Below are 20,359 nucleotides of genomic sequence, written 5' to 3' on the forward strand. Positions count from 1 at the left end.
TTAATAGAAATTCTATTTATCAGTAATTTTAAAATATTCTTTTATTAGTATGGTTTTACTATTATAACTGATGCTTTATGTTTCTTAATTTTATTGTTTTATGAGGAATGGTGGTTCTGTTTATAAATGTCATAATAAATAAGTATGCACTAAAATCCAACCCCATCCATAACCCCGCCCCCATATGACCAAAGCCCCACCCTCGCCCCACCCTTGCGGTGACCCCTCGCCCCCCCCTCGCCCCGCGAGGGCGGGGCGAGGGGTCACCGCAACATGAGGAACTGTATTTCGGGGTCACGGCATTAGAAAGGTTGAGAACCACTGCATTAAACCATGTCTTTCTATATGTTCTGTGATTTTGTTCTTGAGAATAGTTTCCACTATTTTTACCAGCACTGAAGTCAGACTCACTAGTCTTGTAGTTTCCTTGATCACCCCTGGAGCCCTTTTTAAATATTGGGGTTACATTGGCCACCCTCCAGTCTTCAGGTACAATGGATGATTTTAATGATAGGTTACAAATTTTAACTAATAGATCAGAAATTTCATTTTTGAGTTCCTTCAGTACCTTAGGATGTATTCCATCCAGTCCAGGTGATTTGCTACTCTTTAGTTTGTCAATCTGGCCTACTACATCTCCCAGGCTCACCGTTATTTTCCTCAGTTCATCTGATTCATCACCCTTGAAAACAATCTCCAGAACTGATATCTCCCCAACATCTTCATGAGCAAACACAGAAGCAAAGAATTCATTTAGGGGTAGATTTTCAGACCGCGCGAATAGGCGTACTTTTGCTGGCGCATCAGGCGCAAGCAAAAGTACGCGGGATTTTAGTAGATACACGCGTAGCCGCGCGTATCCGCTAAACTCCTGGATCGGCGCGCACAAGGCTATCGATTCTGTATAGCCGGCGCGCGCCGAGCCGCGCAGCCTACCCCCGTTCCCTCCGAGGCCGCTCCGAAATCGGAGCGGCCTCGGAGGGAACCCACCCGCCCGGCCCTGTCTAAACCCCCTCCTTACCTTTGTCGGGGGATTTACGCCTCCCTCTGGGAGGCGTAAATCCCCGCGCGCAAGCGGGCCGCTAGCGACCCGGTACGCGACCTGGGGGCGGGTCCGGAGGGCACGGTCACGCCCCCGGGCCCGCCCCCAAAATGCTGCCGATACGCCCCCTAAACACCGCGCGGCTCGGGCCCGCCCCCCTCGCCAAACTCCGGGACTTACGCGAGTCCCGGGGTCTGCGCGCGCCGGTAGGCCTATGTAAAATAGGCCTACCGGCGCGCAGGGCCCTGCTCTCCTAAATCCGCCCGGATTTGGGCGGATTTAGGCGAGCAGGGCTCTTAAAATCCGCCCTTAGTCTTTCTGCAATAGCTTTATCTTCCCTAAGAGCCTGTTTAACCCCTCGGTCATCTAACGGTCCAAGTGACTCCCTCACAGGTTTCTTGCTTCGGATATATTTTTAAAAAGTTTATTATGAGTTTTTGCCTCTGTGGCCAACTTCATTTCAAATTCTCTTAGCTTTATCAATGTTTTACATTAACTCGATAATGCTTATGCTTTTTATTTTCTTCAGATGGATCCTTTCAATTTTTTTTTTTTTTTTTTGGACTGAAATAGCCTCTTTCACCTCACCTTTTAACCATGCCGGTAATCGTTTTGCCTTCCTTCCACCTTTCTTAGTGTGTGGAATACATATGGACTGTGCCTCTAGGATTGTATTTTCAAACAATGTTCACACCTGTTGTACACTTTTAATCTTTGCAGCTGCAACTTTCAGTTTTTTTCTAACTACTTTCCTCATTTTATCAGTTTTCCCCGACAGCTACGGGATGAATGACCCCGACAACCTATGAATAAGGGAAGTTGATTCTTTTTACATATAACAAAAAAAACTTATAAAAATTGAACTTTGGTGTCTTAGATGCGAGCTATTTGGACCAATTGATTAAAAGTGAACCCAATGAAGTGCATGAAATGCAAGTTTAACTTGTGAGCACTGGGGGTGGTATGATGGTCCTTAAAATCATATGAAAACAATGATATATACAGCGTTATAATTTTTTCCAAACTTTAAATACCACGTGTTTCAATTTAGTTCATTTCAATCGTGGAATTATTTATTAAGAGAATTTTTGTATTTGGTAATTTAAATCTCCCATTATTATTGCACTGCCAAATTGGTTTGCTTCCCTGATTTCTCTTAGCATTTCATCATCTGTCTGACCATTTTGTCCAGGTGGATAGTAGTATACTCCTATCACTATACTCTTACCCAACACACATAGGATTTCTACCCATATAGATTCTACTGAGCATTTAGTCTCTTGTACGATCTTTATCCTGTTGGACTCTATACCCTCCCAGACATAAAGTGCCACACCCCCACCAAGTTGATCCTCCCTATCATTGCGATATAATTTGTACCCTGATATAGCACTGTCCCATTGGTTATCCTCCTTCCACCAAGTCTCTGTGATGCCAATTATGTCAATCTCATCATTTGCTGCTATACATTAACTCTCCCATCTTACTTCTTAGACTTCTGGCATTGACATACAGACATTTCAAAGTACGTTTTTTGTTTGTATTAACAATATGCTTTTCAGTTCTTTGGGATAATTTGCAATTCTTTAGCTCAGGTGATTCTTTACAGACATATGGACTACTTTTGCTTTTATTGGGACCTCTCTGTTTTAATGCCTGAACTCTCCTATTTCATTAGTACCCTTCAAAGATACATTCCTCCGAACCATGCACTGCTGAATTATCTAGCTGGAACACAGTAAGAGAGGTCACTCGCTCTTCCTGGTCACTTCTGACTACACTGCTCTAGCTAATGCTGTATCCCAGCTATGAACCATAGCTTACGTCAGATTTGTCATCTTTTTTCCTTTGGTCCTCTACCCTTCTCAGCAGATTAGTATACAAGACTCTGTACTGAAACCAATTCCCATTTCTTTTACTCAACCACACAAATACAAGTGAGGGATCAAATCTGCAGATGAGATAAAATTATTCAAAACATAAGCGGATTGTGAAATTGCAGGAGGATCCAGCAAGGCTAGAAAACTGGGCATCCAAATGGCAGATGAGATTTAATGTGGACAAGTGCAAGGTGATGCATATAGGGAAAAATAACCCATGCTATAGTTACAGAATGTTAGGTTCCATATTAGGTGCTACAACTCAAGAAAGATCTAGGCGTCATAGTGGATAATACATTGAAATAGTTGGCTCAGTGTGCTGCAGCAGTCAAAAAAGCAAACAGAATGTTAGGAATTATTAGGAAGGGAATGGTGAATAAAATGGAAAATATAATACTTCTCTATCACTCCATGGTGAGACCGCACCTTGAATACTGTGTGTAATTCTGGTCGCTGCATCTCAAAAAAGATATAGTTACACTGGAGAAGGTACAGAGAAGGGCAAACAATGATGAAGGGGATGGAACAGCTCCCCTATGAGGAAAGGCTAGAGAGGTTAGGGTTGTTCATTTAGCTTAGAGAAGAGATGGCTGAGGGGGGATAGAGGTCTACAAAATCATGAAAGGCCTTGGACAGGTAAAGGTGAATCTATTATTTTCTCTTTCAGATAATACAAGGACTAGCGGGCATTCATGCAGTTAACAAGGAGCACAATTAAAACAAATCAAAGAAAATTCTCTTACAATGCACAATTAAGCTCTGAAATTCATTGCTAGAGGATGTGGTTAGTGCAGTTAGTGTAGCTGGATTTAAAATAGGTTTGGATAAGTTCCTGGAGAAGTCCATAAACTGATATTAATCAAGTTGACTTAGGGAATAGCCGCTTATTACCGGCTTTAGTAGCATGGGAGCTGTTTAATATTTGGGATCTTGCCAGGTAGTTGTAAACCTGGATTGGCCACTGTTGGGAACAGGATGCTGGGCTTGATGGATCCTCAGTCTAATTCAGTATGGGAACTTAATTAATTAAGGTTTCTCTGTCTAAAGTTCATTCCTTCATGTTTTACAACTTCACTGTTACAGAAGTACAAAAAAAAAACATACAACACCACATGGAGAAAGGCAGCTGATAGAGCCCTCTGAGGCATATCAATATGTGCAAAAATATTCATGAAAACAAGACAGTATCAGAAAGAGAGACTAAAGAAAGAAATGAAGAGTATCCAAGTGAAATCCAGACAAGAGAAGTGGAGAACTGTGTTGAGAACACCATTGTGCATGAAGATAGCTCTTACTTGCTAAAGTGAAACGATTTGGAAAGTATTTTTACTTTTAAAAATGTCCTTTGCAATGTTACTGAATTGAGTATTTACTAAAACATTTATCTACTTTGTTATCTACTTTTGTAAGCAGTTTATGATTAAAAACATTCATAAAACTAATCTATAATCCAGGTTCCTGCTTGTGCAGTCCTACCAGAAAAAAAGAATAGCTTTTTCTAACAGATGCTATTGCCAAAATCAGAACTTGCTCTGGTGAGTGAGGACCATGGTTTTACAGTAATACAGAGTGCGATGAAATCAAGCCTGAACACAGCCGCCTTTATACTGGGCATGAAAGGTTTCCGTCTCCTTCCTGACGTTCCAGATTCAGCAGCAGCCGTCACATGACTGAAACTGGATTTCAGGTTTCAGTAGTCTACTTGTTACCGAGCACTGCTGGGCTAATTTGTAGGCCACTTGTCTCCTGCTCACTGCCACGTGCTGCCCTCCCTTTACTTTTAAGAGAGAACCGCAGTGGCAGCCCATCCTGTATAGGTTGCCCTGGGGGCCCCCACACTTCCGTCTCTCCTCCCTCCCTACGTTTGTGTGGTCTGGCAGTAGCAGCAGTTCCTCCTGGCTCTGGGCCGGCAGCAGGTGCCTGGGATTTTTCCACCTCTGCATCTTTCTTTCGGCTGCCTTTCCTCTGTGGTGTTCGGGCAGCGAGGGAATTGGAGGTGGCTCTGCGCAGTATCCCGCTGTCCTAAGATGCCAGTGCTGCTGAAGCTGTGCTTGTCCATTTCGCACGAGGGATAGCAGGCTGAGAGTTCTCCTAGTCTTACATGACGACTCTCACACCTTTACAGTAGTTTATATGAATGTGTGGGGATATATACACAGCTTGCAGCAGAGGTCCCCTGTACCTCATTAACCACCCTAAATGATGGGAATGAAATGCTGGATTTCTGAAGGCAATAAATACATCACATTTTATACTTTGATAGGTTGCCAAGCATTCCATTCTTTCATGCCAGGAGGGATCTCAGCACTGGTTTGTTTGGTTTTTTCCCAACAGCACAGATAAGAACATAAGAAATTGCCATGCTGGGTCAGACCAAGGGTCCATCAAGCCCAGCATCCTGTTTCCAACAGAGGCCAAACCAGGCCACAAGAACCTGGCAATTACCCAAAAACTAAGAAGATCCCATGCTACTGATGCAATTAATAGCAGTGGCTATTCCCTAAGTAAACTTGATTAATAGCTGTTAATGGACTTCTCCTCCAAGAACTTATCCAAACCTTTTTTGAACCCAGCTATACTAACTGCACTAACCACATCCTCTGGCAACAAATTCCAGAGCTTTATTGTGCGTTGAGTGAAAAAGAACTTTCTCCGATTAGTCTTAAATGTGCTACTTGCTAACTTCATGGAGTGCCCCCTAGTCCTTCTATTATCCGAAAGAGTAAATAACCAATTCACATCTACCCGTTCTAGACCTCTCATGATCTTAAAGACCTCTATCATATCCCCTCTCAGCCGTCTCTTCTCCAAGCTGAAAAGTCCTAACCTCTTTAGTCTTTCCTCATAGGGGAGCTGTTCCATCCCCTTTATCATTTTGGTCGCCCTTCTCTGTACCTTCTCCATCGCAACTATATCTTTTTTGAGATGCGGCGACCAGAATTGTACACAGTATTCAAGGTGCGGTCTCACCATGGGGCGCGATACAGAGGCATTATGACATTTTCCATTCTATTAACCATTCCCTTCCCATAGATATCTTCTATTTGCTGGTTTCTAGATTTTGATGGGAGTGACTTTCCCTCCTTTAGTCACAGCGGTAGCCAGGTTGGTACCAATAGCCTAAAACTCGTCAATGTCAATAGCTTGATAGTAGCTGTGTTCCCACCCAGCAAGATAAAAAGAAAACAAGGGGGTGGATAAAGGAAGCAGAATGAAATGACACCACAGGTACTGTTCAGTAAGATCAAGGGATCTAAGAAACAAGATGTTTGGGCTACAGTTTCACTAGTTTTGGCAGCTGTTGAGATTACAGAATTTGGTGGTAAAAATGAAGGTGGGGAAGCTGCTAAGTGTTGGATTAATTATACAACTTGTATGGTTATTTACCCAGCATGGCAGACAACCAAAGAGACAAAAAGAAATGGCTTGGATAAGGAGCAATATGCAGAAGGCCAGGCTTCTACCACTGACAACTGGAATATGCAATTTAAATTATGTATTGTACTTTTTGTTGTATTAATATTGTTTGATATCCTTATGTATATAATTGTGTAATCTGCAATGACCAGTCTGGAACTGGATTGTGTGGCACATCAGTATAATAAATAAATATATGTCCTTGCGGTGCAGACTAGAAGAACTGGCCAGACTGGGATCTGCTATCGTCTTATGTATGTTACTGTCCGATCTCATCAACTAGTGCCTGCTAAGTGCATTGCTATGTTTAATAGTTTGGCCACATGTTCATATCTGCACCAATGGGGGTGTCATTACAGAGGTACAGTGCTGTAAATATAGAGGTTTCATCCTCACAGATCTCAAGTTAGAATAGAGGTTACTACAACTTACACACCATATTGTTTTTTATATACAGATACAGTGCACACACACCTGCCCACCTCAAATCATAGTGAAACGAAATAAAAAAAAAAAAGTTCACCTGCCAAAATAAAATTAGTTTAAAAGAAAACAAAACTCAGTTAGGTAGACATCATGAGCTCCATATATACAGATAACATAATAGTTATCTGTCTAGATGGCTAACATGGCTGTATAAATTGATAAATGATCACAGCAAAAATCAGCAGCTACCTCTCCAATTAATCACTAAATAGATACAAGGAGAGAGGAGACAGAATATAATCCATAACTCTACAAAGCGGTTTTTTAATATTATTCTTAATATCACCAAATGACAATATCATAAATTAAGGCTCTATAAATCTTTAATTTGCAGCCTCTCGCCACGCAATGGGCCGCAGGCTGTATTCAGCCTTCAGAGCATTTTTTCTTTTAATCATTTGTCATTTGTATCTAAACACTTTTACTTTATTGCATCAATAATTCTTTGATAGATTTTTCACTATTATATTAAACGTATCTTTCCCTTAAACTCTACCACCAAACACCAAATTTAAAAAAGAATACTTAGCCCAACAAGTCTGTTATATCACCAAGGTATGCATCTTTGAACAGCATAGCTTGGTGATATAACAGACTTGTTGGGCTAAGTACTGGGACAGGGTATATAAAAATGTATGATATTGTCATTTGGTGATATTAAGAATTATATTAAAAAAATGCTTTGTAGAGTTATAGATTATATTCTGTCTCCTCTCTCCTTGTATCTATTTAGTAACATGGCTGTATCCCATATCCAGTTAAAAATTCTAGCTGTATATGTTGGAGGCTGTGGCTCTGGGGAGAAGCAGAGTTAGCTGGATAAGTTAACCAGCTAACTCAGATATTTGCTTATCCAGCTAACTCTGATCATGCTGTGGGGCTGTCCTAAAGTATACATAACCAGCTAAGATAGCCAGGCACATTCAACAGCGTGGCCACGCCACTGAATACACTCCACAAGTTAGCACAGCGGCTGAATATTGACCCCCATATTCTTATTAGATTACTGTGTAACATTTGTATCTTTATTAAGTTAAGAAACATTTTAGCAGTCTTTCCTTTGCCATTTTATTCCCAGAATAAAAAACAGAGACATCCAAACTACATTATTAAACCGTGCATGCCATGATCTAGAACTCTGCACTTACTGGACACTTTCTGAAATCATCAGCCGTGTTGGCTGCCTGCAGCAACTCTGCAAACATTTCTGGTTTCCGTCGCTCGTGCCGCTCCAGCATTCGGTTCACCTCTTTGCTGTGAATAAAATGCACAGGTTTCAGTGATCAAGCAAAGCTGACAACTAGCAACAGCTGGATACTTTGGTTACTTGTTGCCAAGGCAGCCAAGGGACTGAACAGTATCCTACTGAAAAAACCCTTCAGCAAAAATCACAACTACAGGATTGTAGAACCTGCTAAACCACTTTCAGACAACCATCTCACATACCACAATTAGCACTTCCTTGATTTCTAGCTTTTTCTGAAGGAACCCAAGTGGTCTCAAAAGCTCACGTAAAACATGTGTGGATAGTTCTTATGCTTGAAAAGAATCCAGTTTACTTTTCAGGGAGAATACTGTCAGTCCAGAAGCGGAACAGTTTTAAGAGTTGCTTACCTGTAACAGGTGTTCTCCAGGGAGAGCAGATGTCAGTCCTCACACGTGGGTGACATCATGGGATGCAGGCCAGGCTTCCAGAACTGTGATTGTGCCTCACCGGGTGTGTGGAGCATGCGTCCATGCAGCAGCCCCTTCACCCTTGTACCTTAGCTTAAATTAGCAGCAGCCATGAACTGTCGTCATCAGAGAACGCCTGTTACAGGTAAGCAACCCTGCTTTCTCCAAGGACAAGCACAATACCAGTCCTCACAAGTGGGGAATCCTTAGCTACAGACTCCCAATCAAAAAAAAAAAAAAAAGGAAAAAAATCAAAACACAGTGCTGATGGGTATAACAAAGTTTTAGGTAGCAACAGGTCTTCTCTTTACATTTTTCTTGTATCAGGGCAGTCTGGAAGATAAACAAGGCCCTAGTAGGGATGGAGTTGGGTTCCACACCTCAAAGTGATTCCGCAGGTCAGACTGGTCAAACCTACTTGTTGCACCAGGAGTTTCTGTCCAAACAATAGTGTGACATGAATGTGTGGAAAACTCCACTCTGCAGATCTCCTCCATGGAGACCGATCTTAAGAGGTCATCCATGTTGCCATGTCTCAGACACTGAACCTTGATATGACCTACCAGGGAATAACAGAAGAAGATGCAATCTGATAGACAATTTGATAGTGTGTTTGGCAACTGCAAGGCTCTTTTGTAGTCCAAAGTGAACAAGCACTGCACAGTTTGGTGGCCATGAGGTCTGGGAAAGAACGTATAAAGGATAAGTGACTGATTCAAGTAGAATTCAACACCACCTTAGACAAACTTAGGATGCGCGAGAAGAACCCAAAAAACAAAAAGGGTAAATATCTAGAGCCTAGAGATCACTGACTGCATGTTGAAGTCACCACCAAGAGCATATTAGCTCAAAAGAAGCTTTCATCAGCTGGATTTGTACCATGCTGATGTCACAAAACACAGCAGAAGGGCGAATGGGAGGCTTCAAATGAAGCAGACTCTGCATAAACCGGACAACCAAAGGAGTAAAGAGATGGGTCTACTTTCTACATGGCAGTAACAGGTGCCAACTACACTGACATGAACTCTTACTAAGTAGGTCTTGAAACTTGACTCAGATATAGAAGGTAACTGAGCAGATAAACAGATCTAAGACCTTCTGCTTACACTGTAAGGCAGACTTTCTTCATTTTAATCTATAAAACTTCCTTGTTGAGGAAGTCCTTTCTTGAAGTCAAAAGAACACAACACACATTCTCAGAGAGATCTGGGGGTTGCAAGGTTACCCTTTCAACATCCGGGCTGTGAGAGCCAGGGATCCTAAGTTGGGATAATACAACCTCACTCAATCTTGGGTGAAGAGACTTGGGGAATTCCCCAATCGTATCAGATCCCTAATGGTCATCTCTTTCACATACTGCAGGCCCTTGCTCTCACTGAGAACAAGTGCATCCGATGCTCCTTTGCCTTGTGTCTCTTTTCTAGAACAGAAAAAAGCAGGATCTTTTTGTTATGGGAAAATAGAAACAGAACTGCTATGGTTGTGCCATACTTGCAGAGTATCTGGTCTACTTCCTGGTCTAGGGTCCATTCATAGGGTTTCAGGACCCAGCAACCTGGCAAACAAGAATATTCTCCTCATCTGCCAGATATGTGGCTCAGAGGACCATCTCCTGAGAGATGATCCAGTCTCACATCTGGACAGTCTCCTGAAACATGAGGTATAATCCTGTTCCTCCCTGCTTGCTGATGTAAAATAATCACTACTTGAATGTTGGCCAACTGATCTCTGAAAGCTTTTGGAAAATACCAAACCGTCCTTAGCTCCAGGAAGTTTATTTGATGAAGCTTTTCCTCAGCAGACCAAAGACCCTGGGTGCAAAACCCTTCTCTTACATGGCTTCGCATCCCAGGTTGGATGCAGCTATGGTGAAAACGATTTGCTTTTCAGGAGAAAGTAACCATTCAGATTGACTCAAATCTCAGATACCATCAGAACTTTTTTCCTCACCACTATCTGACTTTCAACAGAATTTGGACAAGTTCCAGGCAGATCTCAAAGCCCTCAAACATAAAAAAAAATTCCAACTGGACCAATTTGATTATTCGAAAGGGTTCGTTTATCCCTGGATGAACCAGACTCATTCACCACATAAAAAAGTAACTTTTGATACCACGTCTTCGGACGACTATTCAGGAGACGAACAATGCTCAGAACATCTATAGCAACCACAATTTCCCTACACCTCTTCAGTCTCTTCATCTTTTGGACCCTCTTTTTTAGATTCACACCGGGACCCAAAGCGTCAGGCTTACTCCAAACCTCAAGCTACCTTGAATCCATGTCCTCAATGTGTCATCTGTTCACAAGCAAAAACGCTACAATGACCCTTGACGATGAGGTCTTGTCCTGGATCCGGATAATAGTCTGGTTTTCAATTTGTCATCTCACACTCACAGAATTGAAATTCACATTTTGCAGCTTGATTTATCATTTGTACCTTCTGTGTTGACTTCTTTAATATTCATGTATGTCTCCATTGATTTTTCCGTGCTTTAAAATTAAACATTTTTTTCAGTTACATCCTTCTGCTCCTGACATGTTAGCTGTCACTCCTAAATCCACTCTTAAAGACCTTTCTTTATTCTCAGGCTCATGTTCAATGTGAACTTAAGTAGGCAGCAGATTTTATGATGTGCCCTGACATTTAAGAACAGAAGGCCAGTACCAATTATGGACCAAAAATGACTATGAATGTAGTCAGCTAATGTTAAGGTATTTTATGTTTTAATTAAGTTTTATGAATGTTTTATTGTAAACCACTTAGTAATTAGATTTGTGGTATAAGTTTTTAATTAAATAATCCACTGGCTCCCTTTTGGCCTTCCTGACCCCCTCATCTCTGCCTTTGAGAAGTTTGTTTCCCATGACGTTTCCCTTCTTTCTCCTACTCCACGATGACACTACAGTAATTTATCTGGTCTCAAACATGAAGCTGTCATATCTTTAGCTAATGATCCTTCAATAATCATTAAACCAGCTGGCAAGGGCTGTGGTATTGTAATTCTGACAACTAATGACTGCAGTGCAGAGGTCCATAGTGTATTATCAGATTCTAGGTTTTACAAACCTTTAACACAGGATCCCACATCAGATTATAAACCCTTATGTCTTGCGTCCAAGAAGGCATTGATACCCATTTTTTTTAAAACCCTGTGAAGCCCATTTTCTTGTGATACCACATCAGATTACTCCCACTTTCTATATTTTACCCAAAAGTCACAAAAATCTAACTAAACCACCTCGACGACCAATTGTTTCTGGTATTGCTTCCATTTTGGATCCTTTGTTAATCTCTACAGATAAATTTCTCCAGCCATTTGTGTCTTCCTGTCCATCATATATACGGGACTCCGCACACTTTATCACACATCTTGAACAAAGTGTACCTATTCATCCATTAGTTTCTTTTGGTTACTCTAGACATTGAGTCTTTATATACAAACATACCACAAGAGCAAGCCTTTATTGAATCTCATCTCAATTCATGTCCCCACTCCACCCAGATTCCTACTGATTTTATACTTCACCTTGCTACTACCACACAAGAAATTACTTTATTTTTCAGGATACCTATTATCAACAGATTAATGGTATGGACATGGGTACCACCATGGCTCCCGATACAGCCTCACTGTATGTTTCACAGTTTGAATCTCAATTTATTTACTCTTCACAGTTCTTTAATCTTTTCATACCCCTTTGGTTGTGTTTCACGGACATTTTTATTCATCTGGACCGGCACCATCATCCAATTTTACACTTTTTTTTTTTGACTGGCTCAGTCTTTGTGATGTAAATTTATGTTTTACACACGCCATCTCCCATCACCAGTTATTTATTTATTTTAAGTCATTATGGTTTTCAATTCAGGAAGAATCCAAAAAAACAATGGAGAGCTATAGCTGCACTCATGATTAATAATATACAAGATAAATGCAGAAAGAATTTAATGGTCTATGTAGATTCAGTCATTAAAGATTTATTATTTCAAAAGGCAGCAACTCCACTGTATACAGAGACGTTTTTAAAGTGTCAGACACCGACCCCGTGTTTCGCCAACAGGCTGCGTCAGGAGGGACAACAATTTTTAGCAACAATCGATATGCTTAGCAGTAGCCCTGTTGGCGAAACATGGGATCCGTGTGAGGACCCTTTAAAGACGTCTCTGTATACAGTGGAGTTGCCGCCTTTTGAAATAATGAATCTTTAATGACGGAATCTACATGGACCATTAAATTCTTTCTGCACTTATCTTGTGTGTAGTAGGAATTTCAATTCAGGAACGACATATCTACCTCTATTTACCGTAAGCCCACTGATCGCAACACCCTCACATTTTTCTAGTGATCACCCATGTCATTTAAGACAAAATATTCCAACTGGCCAATTTTTATGCCCGTTTTCTCTTTAGGGGCTATCATTGTAGTTTGCTAAAAAAAAAAAAGGCACACAAACATGCTTTATATGCCCATCACGCATTACTTTTTTTTGCCTTCCACAATAAATTCTGATAACATGACATGCGTCCTCCCTTTTTATGGATGCATTAAAAAAATCTGCTCAATCATAAACACTGGCAAACAAGTTCCAAAAAACATAAAACGCCTGTTAAGGCAGGCAGAAAAAGCCTGGAGAAAAATACCCTACAAACCAATTATGTGACTGATACAGAACACTGCTCTACATATATACAACAGACATCAACAAAGCCAAATGGAATTTCTACATTAAAAGAATTCATGACTACCAATACAACCCGAGAGTCCTATTTGATTATGTCACTCAACTGACTCGGCCCATCAACAACGCTCTTCAAAAAGATACCCCAACCATATCCAGTCAAAAATTCGCCCAATACCTTAAAGACAGAACAACCGAACTTAGTTCAAATAGCCCACCAATCATCCTTGAACCCCCTACACCATCAACCTTTACTACATCAAAATGGTCACAATTTGAGACCATTGCCTCCACAGAGGTGGAAACTATTGTTCGGAAGATCAACCCAGCGGCACACCCACTCAACCCCATTCCAACAAAACCCCTCAAACTAATCCTGCACTGCCTAGCAAGACCCATCGCGGATATCAACCTTTCCCCTCGAACAAGGTCTCCTCCTGGATTCCCTTAAAAGCGCCGTGGTTAAACCTATCCTAAAGAAACCTCAACTGGATCCGACCATCCCGTCCAATTACCGACCCATCTCTAACCAGTCTTTCCTGGCCAAGGTCATTGCAAAAACAGTTAACCACCAACTTTCAGAATTCCTAGAAAACCAAAATATACTTGTTCCAGCTCAACACGGTTTCAAGAAATTTCACAGCACTGAATCACTTCTACTCACCCTCACAGATACAATACTGTGAGGGTTTGACAAAGGCACTTCCTTCCTCCTAATAGTTCTTGACATTTCTGCCGTATTTGACACTGTAAACCATGAGATCTTAATTCACAGACTAAGAGAAATTGGTCTCAATGGCACCATCCTCCAATGGTTTCAATTATTCCTCTCGAACAGATCCTTTAAGGTAACCTACAATAGTACAACATCAGAACTAATACCCCTCTCACAGGGAGTCACACAAGGCTCATCCCTATCCCCTACCCTCTTCAATGTTTATATGCTACCATTATGCAACTATCTGGACAAAGCAGGCCTTTCCTATTTCCTGTATGCCGATGATGTACAGATTCTGCTTCCCATCAGAGATAGCATCAATAATACACTAAGCCAATGGGAAACATACCTTACTGATATAAAGTGTATCCTCACCCAAATGGCACTCACGCTCAACCAGAGCCAAACGGAAATTCTTCACCTTTCCAGCAAAACTTCGACACCCCCCACTGACCCTACAACACCACTCAAATACAAATCGCTCACAACAGTTAGAGACCTTGGAGTCACCTTGGACAAGGAATTAAATTTGAAATATATCAACACACTGATAAAAGAAGGTTTCTACAAACTACAAATCCTTAAGAAACTACAAACCCTGCTACATCCTACAGATTACTGGACTGTACTACAATCCCTCCTCTTCGTCAAGTTAGATTACTGCAACACCCTAATAGCCCTGCCCACTGCCACCCTCAAGACCCTCCAGAATGCAGCTGCAAGATCACTAACAAATAGCAAAAAAACCCAAACCATATCACGCCCCTACTCAAACAACTCCACTGGCTACCCATCCCATTCAGATCTCAATATAAGATCTTCATGCTCATCCATAAAGCAATCCACAATGACAAGGCCAGATGGTTACAAGGACCACCGCACCCCTGCAACCCTTCAAGGAACCTCCGCTCAACCAACACATGTTTACTAACAACTCCCTCCATTAAGGAAGTTCATTGAGTCTCCACAAGAGAACGCGCTGCATCAACAGCAGGCCCCCCACATCTGGAACAACCTTCTGGCTCCTCTCAGAACTGACCCCTCTATGTCTTCCTTCAGAAAGAATCTCAAAACTTGGCTCTTTAGGAAAGCATTCCCTCCAGAAAATTAATCTCCGGCTCCCTCCCCCCCTCCCCACTTTTGGTTACCCTCCCTTGGCACAGCCAGTTCCTTCCCCCCCCCCCCCCCTCTCTGCCATTGTACATAGTAAGTTAAATTCAGAATATATTTACTGTTAGTATAGTTATTATGTAAAACAAGTTTCATTATATTTACTCGGTTAATCTGTTACACTGTATCATGTCACCAAAAGGCCTGCCTTTTAGACATCCTGTTGTATGTAAACCAGTGTGATATTTTAAATCGAATATCGGTATATAAAAATAATAAATAAAACATTCTGATTTTTGCAAACCGGCCCAGATTCGCTTTTAAAAGAGGCAAAAACCTAAGGGATATCACAGTGAACTCTTTTTTTGAAACCTGCAATTTTATCACATGACACTCCTTTAGGGCATTCCCCATGTGGTAACTGTATAGCCTACCCAATGTCATTAACCTTATCTATGTTCATGCACCCTATACAGGGCAGGTTTATTCTTTGAATCACACGTCCACTTGCAGTACAGCAAGAGTTATCTATGTCATTCTGTGTCCATGTAAACTTCTATATACTGACAAAACTATATGTAAATTGAAAACTAGGATTTTTGAGCACTGCTCATGCATCAGAAATGCCAAGTTGGAAGCTCCTTTAGTTGCCCACTGGTTAGATACTCACTACTCTTTTGAAATATCAATAACCATCCCTTAATAATTAATTATTCTCAATTCGCTAAAACAGCTATCAACCTCTCCCCTTCTATCAGAGATTTAGGGGTTTGGCTTGACAACAAATTCAATTTTAAATCTTTTGTCCATAACACTACCAAAGAATGCTTTTTTAAATTACAAGTTCTCAAAAAACTAAAACCTCTCCTGCATTTGAGACTTCCGTCTAGTGCTTCAATCTATTATCCTTTCTAAATTAGACTACTGCAATTCCCTCTTGCTAGGTCTCCCTGCAATAACTATCAAACCCCTGCAGATGGTCCAAAATGCTGCTGCCAGGAAACTCACAAACTCAAATAAAAGAGACCATCTCTCTCCCATACTTCAGTCACTTCACTGGCTACCCATCAAATTTAGGATTTCCTTCAAAGTCCTCATGATGATCCACAAGGACATCCACAACATCGCCCCTCTCAAGCTCAGTATTCAATTCCGTCCACACACGTCAGACAGACCAGTCAGGAGAGCGTACAAAGGCTCCCTGTATGCCCCCCCCGGCCAAATCTTCGCTAAGAAAACGAGCATTTTCTACAGCAGGGCCCACTCTATGGAATACTCTTCCACCAGATCTACGGCAAGAACCTAGTCACCAAACCTTCAAGAAAGATCTAAAGACGTGGCTCTTCATGCAAGCCTTCCCGGAAACTCAAGCTCACTCCGACACTTCTCGAAGGACATGGAGTAAGGCACGAGGATAAACTGTTCACACTCCACTCTCGACAATGCCCCCGAGGCCTCATCGGGGAGCCCCTTTTTCCTCTGTTTCTTCCTCCCGCTCAATCCCACCTTTTTGATCCTTTCTGCCCGACCTACCCCGCCCTCCAATTCTACCTCCCTTTTACTCCCCCCCCTTACTCCCCTGAATCCTAGCCTCAAGGCCTAAGTCTTTTACAATATTACGGCATTAACATCTTATAGTTACCTCGCATTCAGTTTATATGGTTTCCATTTGTTCCTTGCATTCTCCCAATATTCCCTTTGTTCTGATGCTCTAATATTTTATGTAAAAAATGTTCGTTCTAACGCTTTATGTTCTATGTAATCGCCACTCGCGACAGTTATGTTACACTGTAAACCGGTATGATCTGTATACTTTACAGGAATGTCGGTATATAAGAATTCAAAATAAATAAACCCCTTAATAAATATTAATCCCTTAATACTACTAATAATTGAAATATCAATAACCATCCCTTAATATTTATCGTTCACCCACTAAGGTTTAATGCTATATACGTTCCAGTGTTCCCCATTACGGTTAATGTTACAATGTATAAGTAGTATGACTCCCCTGTCATACTATTCCAACTGTTATAAAGTGAACCAATGTGATATACTCCAACGAATGTCGGTATATAAAAGCAAATAAATAAATAAATACTCACTCTTAATGACTTAAAATTCTTCCATCCCCAAGTGGTGGTGATTTCTCTAAGATTCTGACCCATCGGGAGTAGCGCTGGATTTTTACATTTAACTCCCTTATATCCTCTGGCCTTAATAAAGAAACTGAGTGGTCTGCCTGTCTCTAGCACAGTTCACGCTTCATTAGTTTTCTCTAATGTCACTGTCCTGTCCCCCATTCTGTCCCTACACAGTCTACGTCATTCATGCACTTTTTTTTGTCTCTGCTGGTATATTTGTTTTGTCATCTCTCACACCCCTGCTTTACGATTGCCAGCATGGCTAAAAAGGCAAGGTGACCAGAGGCTATTTTAGCCAAAAGAACTTCCTTCAAAAATTGGAAAAAGGAACAAACTGAAGAAAATAGGAAACAGCATAAGCATTGGCAAAGTAAAACACATAAGACAGGCTAAGAGAGAATTTGAAAAGAAGTTGGTAGTAGAAGCAAAACGCTCATAATAAAAAAGCTTTTTAAAATATATCCAACGCATGAAGTCTGCAAAGGATATGCTTTGACCATTAGATGATTGAGGGGTTAAAGGGGCACTTAGGGGAGATAAAGCCATTGTGGAAAGACTAAATTAATTATTTGCTTCATTGTTTACTAATGAGGATGTTACTGAGATACCAGTTCCAAATATCGTTTTCAAGGGTGATGATTCAGATGAAATGAATTAAATCACTGTGAAGCTAGAAGATATAGCAGGCCAGATTGACAAACTGAAGAGTAGTAAAATCACCTGGACCAGATGGTATACACCCTAGGGGTCTGAAAGAAATAAAAAATGAAATTTCAGACTTATTACAAGAAATTTGTAACCTATCATTAAAATCATCCATTGTATCTGAAGACTGGAAGGTGGCCAATATAACCCCGACATTTAAAAAGGGCTTCAGAGGTATTCTGGGAAACTACAGGCTCACCAGTATAATTTCAGTGCCAGGAAAAAAAGAAGCTATTCTAAAGAATAAAATCACAGAACATATAGACATGGGGGACACAGCCTACATGGATTTACCCAAGGGAAGTTTTGCCTCACAAATCTACAACATTTTTTGAAGGGGTTAATAAACATGTGGATGAAGGTGAGGAGGTAGATGTGGTATATTTGACAAACGTCTTCTGAAAATCCAAAGTACCTCATGAGAAGCTTCTAAGAAAATTAGAGACTCATGGGGAAGGAGGAGATGTCCTTTTGTTGATTGCAAATTGGTTAAAAGATGGGAAACAGTAGGATTAAATGGTCTGTTTCTCAGTGGAAAAAGGTGACCAGTGAAATACCTCAGGAATCTGTACTTGGACTGGTGCTTTTTAATATATTTAAAAATAATCGGGACAGGGATATGACAAATGAGGTGATCAAAATTGCAGATGGTACAAAATTATTCAGAGTAATTAAATTACATGCAGATTGTGATAAATTGCAGGAGGACCTTGTGAGACTAGAAGATTGAGCATCTAAATGGCAGATGAAATTTAGGTAGAGACGTGCAAAGTGATGCATATAGGGGGAAAACAACCCATTTTGTAGTTACACAATATTAGGGTTCATATTTATTTATTTTATTTATTTTTCTATACCGATATTCGATTTGAAATATCACACTGTTTGACATACGAGTTGTCCGAAGGCGAGCCTTTAGGGGACATGGTACATTATAACATGGTATATTTTAACAGATTATATTAGGTGTTACTATCCAGGAAAAAGTCTGCTCAGTGTGCTGCGGCAGTTAAAGAAAAATAGAATGTTAGGAATTATTAGAAAGGGAATAGTGAATAAAACTGAGGATGTCATAAGGTCTCTGTATCGCTCCATGGTGAGACCCCATCTTAGAGTACTGTGTACAATTCTGGTCGCCGCATCTCAAAAAAGATATAGTGGCACTAGAGAACATAAGAAATTGCCATGCTGGGTCAGACCAAGGGTCCATCAAGCCCAGCATTCTGTTCCCAACAGAGGCCAAACCAGGCCACAAGAACCTGGCAATTACCCAAACACTAAGAAGATCCCATGCTACTGATGCAATTAATAGCAGTGGCTATTCCCTAAGTAAACTTGATTAATAGCCATTAATGGACTTCTCCTCCAAGAACTTATCCAAACCTTTTTTGAACCCAGCTACACTAACTGCACTAACCACCTCCTCTGGCAACAAATTCCAGAGCTTTATTGTGCATTGAGTGAAAAAACATTTTCTCCGATTAGTCTTAAAATGTGCTACTTGATATTTATTTATTTATTTTTATTTATTTAAGGGTTTCTTATATACCGAGGCACGTTTGCAAAACATCACCTCGGTTCACAATGTAACATAACTTAGCAACAAGCTTTACAATAATAATAATAATAATATTAATAGCTTAGCAACAAGCTTTACAATAATAACATTAACAGGTAGCGGTTAATAGGGCAGGGGATGATAATACGAGATATATATACAAATGTACATGTTAGTTTAAACAATAAAGTTATATAAAGCAATCAGGATAATCAACAGGGTGAAGTGATAGATGGAAGGGGAAGATGAGGAGAAGACCTAAAGAGGTTGGGAGGAGGGGAGAGAAGATAGAAAGGGCGAGGGTCAATTGGGTAGGGAGAGAAAAAAGAAAGGGCGAGGGTCAGGTGGGCGGTCGGTTGGGCGGTCATGTCATATCTTAGGGGAAAGTCAATTCGTTAGTTCATGGAATGCCCCCTAGTCTATTATTCGAAAGTGTAAATAACCAATTCACATCTACTCATTCAAGACCTCTCATGATCTTAAAGACCTCTATCATTTACCCCCTCAGCCGTCTCTTCTCCAAGCTGAACAGCCCTAACCTCTTCAGCCTTTCCTCATGAGCTGTTCCATCCCCTTTATCATTTTGGTTGCCCTTCTCTGTACCTTCTCCATCGCAACTATATCTTTTTTGAGATGTGGCGACCAGAACTGTACACAGAATTCAAGGTGCGGTCTTCACCATGGAGCGATATAGAGGCACTATGACATTTTCTGTAGGTACAGAGAAGGGCAACCTAAACGATAAAGGGAATAGAATGGCTCCCCTATGACGAAAGACTAAAGAGGTTAGAGCTGTTCAGTTTGGAGAAAAGATGGCTGAGGAGGGGCTATGCTAGGGGTCTATAAAATCATGAAAGGACTTGAATGGGTATATGTGAATCAGTTATTTATTCTTGGATAATACAAGGACTAGGGACCACTCCATGAAGTTAGCAAGTAACA

At 40.9% G+C, this 20,359-nt stretch overlaps 1 protein-coding gene across 2 annotated transcripts in view; it reads right to left on the reverse strand.

Annotated features, from left to right (window-relative positions):
- The window catches only part of USP53 (ubiquitin specific peptidase 53), a 213,866-nt gene that overhangs the window by 123,948 nt on the left and 69,559 nt on the right, over positions 1–20,359 (reverse strand). For both annotated transcript variants that reach the window (XM_029607059.1, XM_029606209.1), the window contains exon 6: positions 7,974–8,079. In XM_029607059.1, the coding sequence (XP_029462919.1) occupies positions 7,974–8,079 (106 nt within the window). The remainder of the gene's footprint in view (positions 1–7,973; positions 8,080–20,359) is intronic.

The sequence above is a fragment of the Rhinatrema bivittatum genome, chromosome 1 (genome assembly GCF_901001135.1).
Source record: "Rhinatrema bivittatum chromosome 1, aRhiBiv1.1, whole genome shotgun sequence".
Taxonomy (NCBI): domain Eukaryota; kingdom Metazoa; phylum Chordata; class Amphibia; order Gymnophiona; family Rhinatrematidae; genus Rhinatrema; species Rhinatrema bivittatum.